The sequence below is a fragment of the Manis pentadactyla genome, chromosome 11 (assembly GCF_030020395.1).
Source record: "Manis pentadactyla isolate mManPen7 chromosome 11, mManPen7.hap1, whole genome shotgun sequence".
NCBI classification, from domain to species: Eukaryota; Metazoa; Chordata; class Mammalia; order Pholidota; family Manidae; genus Manis; species Manis pentadactyla.
Window position 1 is genome coordinate 49976636 of NC_080029.1, and position 6764 is coordinate 49983399.

Below are 6764 nucleotides of genomic sequence, written 5' to 3' on the forward strand. Positions count from 1 at the left end.
TTGTTTAGTTTCTCTTTTAAAATATAGATTCCCACATCTTACTATACTACCTCTGTAGGCAAGAAATAATTCATATGTGAAGTGAATTAGTTTTCCTAGTTTATACTGGCTAGAGGAATAACAGAAGAAACCAAATACCACACAGCATACTAGTCTCCAATAAAACACTTCCTCCTACAATGTTTCATAATATAAAATACTGGACTCAGGACTTGATTACAGTCATACCAACTAAATAAAAGTTCAGTGATGTTATCTGAACCTACTCCAAGCTAATCTAGGTTATCTGGAGGAGAGGGGACTTTAACAAAGAAACACACTTAACATATAAAGACAAGTAATACTACTGTAAAAAGAAGGGAAATGTTTTTAATGAAATGATTCATAAAATTTTAAAGAAAACTAAAAATGAAACTGAAAGAAAAATACTGATTTTACACTTTTTAGCTTGTTTTGTGGAAAAAAATCCAGGTTAGTCTAATCAATAACAAATCTCTAAGATCACTAAATGTGATCTTAAAGTTTCCTAAAGTTTTGACTATTCTAATTCATTTAACAATCGTCTTTTAAATTGTTAGATTTCCTATATATTTGGGTAGTATTTTTAAAGTTGACCTTTAGATCTGGGGCCACAAACATTTCTCATAAAGGGTTACATAGTAAAAATATTTTGGGTTTTCCAGGCTAAATAATGTCTCTGTCATATTTGAATGCTTGTTTTTTCATAATCTTTAAAAATCTTTTAAAAATATAAAAACCATTCTTAGCTCAGTCCTCATAAAAATAGGCTGCCACTAGATTTGCACTTGATCAGTCTCCCCACTCCTGCTTTACACATTACGTATCTTTTTGTTATCATGCCAGTTCCAACAATATTAATTTTTCTTCAAGTATTTGCTCAAATGTCACCTTTGCAATGAGACCTCCTAAGACAGTTCCTACCTGTCCCCCCTATAAACATATATAACATATTGTATAGTACATAGCATATCACCTGACATTTAATTTATATATCATTTTTGTCATGCCACTCCCACCCCACCCACCAATATAGGTACTATGAAGGCAGATTATTTTTTTCACTGATGTATCTTCTATATCTAGAACATTGCCGGGCATATTAGTAGGCTCTCAGTAAATAAATTTACCCTCACATTTATAAAACAAATACTATAGAGGAAAAACATACTCAAAATAATTAAACAAATGAAAAGATATTTAATGATAAGATTGACAAACACTTTTGTTTTTAAATTGTTTCAAGTAGTCATAAAACATTTTAAATAAGGGAAAAAAGGGTCAAAAAGCAGCTGTTTCTTATAGACTAAATCCATGGAAGTTTACCATTACTTTAACTTATATAACAACTTCAATTGCCATTCCAAACCCCTCTATAGACCTGCTCTGCCTCTTTGATCTCACTTGAAGTATGTATTCCCTATTCATTCAACTCACTAATCTAGTCTGGCAACTTTTTTTTACTTTTTACTTGTAATTAACAAAAAAATTTTATTGGAATAAAGTTGATATAGTATTATATTGGTTTCAGTTGTACAACATAGTGACTTGGTAACTATATGTTACTAGGTGCTTGCACGGTAAGTGTAAGTACACCATTATCTTACCAAGATTATTATAATATTAGTTATTATATTCTCTGTTGTAGAAAGTCTGGCAACTTTAAAGTTAAGCAAAGAAGGGAAGAGTTTCTTTACCTCTTCTATGGCTCCATCTCCCAACATTTTCTTTCTATACACTTCTAATATTGTAATCTTTTCTACTTTGTCTTTACCATTTAGTATAAATAAAACAAAAGGCTAGATTTTACTGTTATACTCCAAATCCATTATGCTCAGCAATTAGTCACACTTTAAAGTTATTTTTCATTGCTATGTGGTTTTACAACTTTTACCTACAAGGAAAGAGACAAGATTTGCCTTACCATAACCCTGATATACACTTGGGCAGGTCTTGAGGTGGTAACTTTGGAAATTCAGTATGCTTTACCATTCAGATTATGGCTACCATATTTCCAAACTTACATTAAAACATAAAAACCCATTAATGAGCAAAATCTTTTCTACTGCTATCACTGACAAATTGGTTTCTGATAGCCATTAATAAATCACGGTACTAAATATAATAACATTGTAGGGGTTAAATCATTTAGGGGACACACTAAAATATTCTAAAATCAAACTGCGAAAACTGCTGAAAAAAGAGGAAATGCTTACAAAACAGGAAATGTTTTAAAACCCTTTTATCCAACAATTTATTCTTCATCTACTGCTTAAACTTCTAAATGGCTACAATAGTCATTCTTACGAAACAAGCAACTTTGGCTTCTGAAAGATGAACTTTAAAATCCAAAAGTTAATTGTCCAGAGTTAAGACTACTCTGTAGGCCAAATTCTACATAGAACAGTTCTGTAGCCCTGAAAACACTAAGGTTGTGAATTTGAAAAAACAGCATAATAAAAACTGCTATCTAACCTTAACTTAAAAAATTTTTCAGCTTTTGTGTCCTAAATTATCATGGAATCTTACTAAGTTTGGTGGAACGAAATGAGGGCAAAACCTCCTTATACTGCCAGCATTACTAGAACCAAACTGACTTCTTTTTGTTCTTATAAAAGCTAGGTGACTCCCAAATTAACTCACTTTATACCATATGTCCCTGGAGAATAACATGGCCCAACACACCACATGTCCCACTTAATCTAGTTCAAATGAGTAACATAACATGAGAAACTGCACTGGGTAATTCCTTTATTTTCTGCATATTAGTGCTTTACCAACACTACAACCATTAAGAACACAATTCCAAGTACTGTACTTTTTAGTTTGGGGAGATCACAGTCTACAGACTCATTTACTTATATTAGACAAGATTAATTTCATTCAAAACTTACTGTTTATAAATTCATATAAATACAGAAATTGATATAATTAAACAAAAACTTCAGGATCTTATTTTTAAATTCTTAATTATAACTTCTGCAGGCTGCAATTACCTGCCCCATGATTACCAATGGTTATGGTTCAATTTAACTACATCAGTTATCAACCTTTCGTGTCTTTAAAGAAAATGTAACTGAAAAGTACGATTTCTTACGAAAAGGTTTAGGGTTTTCCAAATTCAAGTATTTGCTTTCCCCTCCCCCTCTTCAGTTAGACATTTCAAATAAACTAAAAATAACCACATCTCACCTGCAACATTCAATAACAATCACTTGATGTATAAAATTTTAACTATGCCCCCAGTTATTTTAAGACAAAAAAATGGCTGCCTACCAATCTGTCACAAGTTAGAAATACTACATTTAAGAATTTTAACATGAGGGTTTCAAGTTTCCTCCAGTTTAGGCATTTATACCTTTGTGCTTGTCTTGTTTCAGGATGTTACTATAGCATTGATATTTGCATAACCCATGTTTAGGTACCTTAAAATGTAATCACTTAAAACACTAAGCATTAGATTTATGGTGGAGCTTTAGGAATTTTAAAAGCAACTAAAATGTTCTTAGATGTATCCATCAGCTTCATTTCCAGAGATACTGAAGTGAAACTGAAAACATTGTACCTTAGTTGCATTTTGAATTAAAAAATCCCTCTGCACCATGAGGAGCCTACAACGTAGCACCTTTTCTCATCTGCCTTAAGTAAAATGTTTGTTCAAGAGTTTTACTTTGAATAGTTTTTTATAGCCTTATTTTTCTCATACATCTTTGGTAAAAGCTCCATCATACAATATGGCCAAAGCATGAAGGACCGGTACTGTCCAACTATATACCATGATATCCCGCTCAGTTTCAGGTTTCAGACACCCTCATGAACAAAACCCTCTCCATCTTTTCTTGTATACTACCTTTGCAGTCTACATTTCTTAAGTTCCCTAAGCTTAATTCCTTGAGGATCTCTAAAACTAATCCTTAAGGCTATATAAGAACCAGATGCTGCTTCACAATATTGTATCAAGCATTAACATCTGGTTACTGGTCCTAACCAGCTAAGCAAGTAATCTTGTTAGGATCTGGATATCACCAGTGAGCACATGGCTTACCCTTGAAGAAAAAAGTTTTACATTCATTGTCATCTGTAGGTTCTTTTCATCCTGCTTCTTCCCCTTTGTTCATTCCTCAAACCTACACTTCATTCATTCATCACATTTCCTTCCTTAAGAGATAGTGTATTATTGAACCAACAGGATATCTATTTGCATGAGTTAATCCTACAATCAAACAGAATTACCTTTTTTATAAACATCTTTTCCAGTGTTCTAATTAATGGAGATGTGGATCATTCATCTATAAAAATAGACTTGCACTAATCAGTTGCTGTAATGTTACAACTGGAATGTGTGGTTTTCCACTAGGTAAAATGTGCATATTATTTGAATTGTTAAATGCTTAATGAACAAAGTAAACATTCTAGTAATTTTTAAATTATTGGTCTTAAACAGTTGAAATACGGTAAAGTATATATTCCAGTTTCACCCCATAATCACTTAAAATATCTACAAATATTTCATCTGTGTGTGGTATATACCATTATTGCTCCATTTTCTGGGAAGAATGTATCTTTAAAGTTAGAAGATGGAAAACATAGCAAAGTTAACTAACTTTGCAGTGAAAAAAGTCTGTCCTCGACAGGTTACACTTTCGTATTTTTATGCAGTGTTAACTATGTAATGGGGAACTTGAGTTTTATCCCTACTCATGCATGATGTATGTTTCAGAACTTAATAGCTGACATTTCAAAGAACTTCTTACATTACCTGTTTAACACACTTATGTGCTACTGGAACATATTACAATGGTATTACTCACTTCTGCCACTATGGGCTAAGTTTGCTATACTGGTCTTCGATATAAAACGTCACATTTTGAAAATCACTAAGTTAGAACTCATAAGGGAGGGGAAAAGGCCTTAAATATAAAAGACAAACGGCAGTTTGATTAAGCAATAATTTTCAGTTTACTAGATGAAACAGACTCGCAACATAGTCTGCATGAATGCAAAATAAGCCATCTACAGCAAGTGATAAAGTGGGCAAAAAGAAAAAAAAGCATACACTGGGAAAAAAAAGATTCTTTCAAAATAAAAAAAAAAATCAAACCATTATTATAAAGGACTTTACCAGACTTATTTTACCCCCATCCCATTTGCTGGAAGTCGGCAAGAGCATCTAGCACTTTGTGTTCACGTCAAATGTCGTTTATCAGGGCGTCCTAAAGCAAAGGAAAAAAGGAAAAAAGAAAAAAGAAAATAAAAAGAAAACCCCTAACCCCCGCCCAAACCGTAAGAACAGTAACTCCAGAGTTCAAATTCAAAAGAGGAGAATGTGGCAATTGAAAGAGGTGATGGTGGTGATAATCCTATGAATGGGTTTTTGATTTCTCTCCTTCCGGGGGATGGGTGAAGAATGCTCATTAGGATTTGTAGTTAGAGGTTAACCATGTGAGCCCCTCGTAGAGTCCGTCCCCTGAGGTGGCACAGGAGGGCTGCACATACCAGTTCCTGTCCCGAATCCGAGTCAGGCCCAGTTTCTCCTGGATCTCGTGGGGTTTCATGGCATCAGGCAGGTCCTGTTTATTGGCGAAGATGAGGATTATGGCGTCCCTCATCTCCCGATCATTGATTATACGGTGCAGCTCCTGGCGGGCCTCGTCGATGCGGTCGCGGTCGGCGCAGTCCACTACGAAGATCAGACCCTGGGTCCCGGTGTAGTAATGCCGCCAGAGAGGCCGGATCTTGTCCTGGCCGCCTACATCCCATACGTTGAACTTGACGTTTTTATAAGTCACCGTCTCCACGTTGAAACCCACGGTGGGGATGGTGGTCACCGACTGGCCCAGCTTCAACTTGTACAGGATTGTTGTCTTGCCGGCTGCGTCCAGGCCCAACATGAGGATCCGCATTTCCTTGTTCCCGAAGATCTTAGAGAGCACCTTCCCCATCGCGTCGGAGGAGCCGGGGCCGGGGGCATCCAGGTGTCCCGGGTCCCCTCAGCCAACAACACCGCTGCCGCCGCCAAACAGAAACGAAGCCTCCCGGACGCGAGGGCACCCGTGCGGCCTGCGTGGGAGCTGCCTCCTCGGGGCAGGGGCCCGGGCCCGCCGTTCACTCAGGCATCACCGACCGCACAACTTGGTTTCCCCACTCGTGGCCGCCGCCGGGGCCCTGCGTCTGCGCCGGGAGAGCCGCCGCCCTGCTAAGGCGCGGCCGGCCCGGAACTGCCCTTCCCCCCGCAGGCGCCGCGCGAGCGCCTCCGCGGTACCCGCTCCTCCGCCTTCTCCTCTCTCCGCCGCGGGACACTGCGGCCCTCTGGCTCGCTCGCCGGTCCGACCGCCGGGCTCACCACCGACCCAGGCCACCCGAGAGTCAGTTCGGCTCTGGCGCCTCGTCAGGTCATTGATCCTCGCGGGAACTCGGTGCTCTCCCTGCAGAGAAACATTAAGAAAAAAGGGAGTTACTGCCCGAAAGCTAGAGGGAGACGGAAACTGAGGTGGCCCACCTTTCCAGTTCGGCCCAGGAGGTTACCTCCAGCCGCCGCCCCGAGCGAGGGCTACCTCCGGCCTCCACCACCTCCTCCCAGTTCTGCCGCCGCCGCCGCCGGAAAAGGCGCCGAACAGACCGCTTCACTTCCCCTCCCCACCACGCAGGCGCAGCAGAGGCCGACCGTTCAGACAAGAGCGACCTCTGTAAAGAGAGCGGCCCGCGCGCCAAACGTCATGGGCGCCACGCGTGGAGGGGCGGGACTA

General features: G+C 39.0%; 1 protein-coding gene across 1 annotated transcript; it reads right to left on the bottom strand.

Annotated features, from left to right (window-relative positions):
* Window positions 1–2752: 2752 nt before the first annotated feature.
* On the bottom strand, window positions 2753–6256 carry ARF6 (ADP ribosylation factor 6). The gene has a single exon (XM_036917145.2). The coding sequence runs from the start codon at window positions 5958–5960 to the stop codon at window positions 5433–5435; it is 528 nt and encodes a 175-aa protein (XP_036773040.1). The 5' UTR covers window positions 5961–6256; the 3' UTR covers window positions 2753–5432.
* Between the last annotated feature and the right edge of the window lie 508 nt (window positions 6257–6764).

What these genes read in the sequence shown, in the direction of transcription:
- ARF6 (XM_036917145.2), bottom strand. Translation starts at nt 5,960, where the DNA reads ATGGGGAAGGTGCTCTCTAAGATCTTCGGGAACAAGGAAATGCGGATC.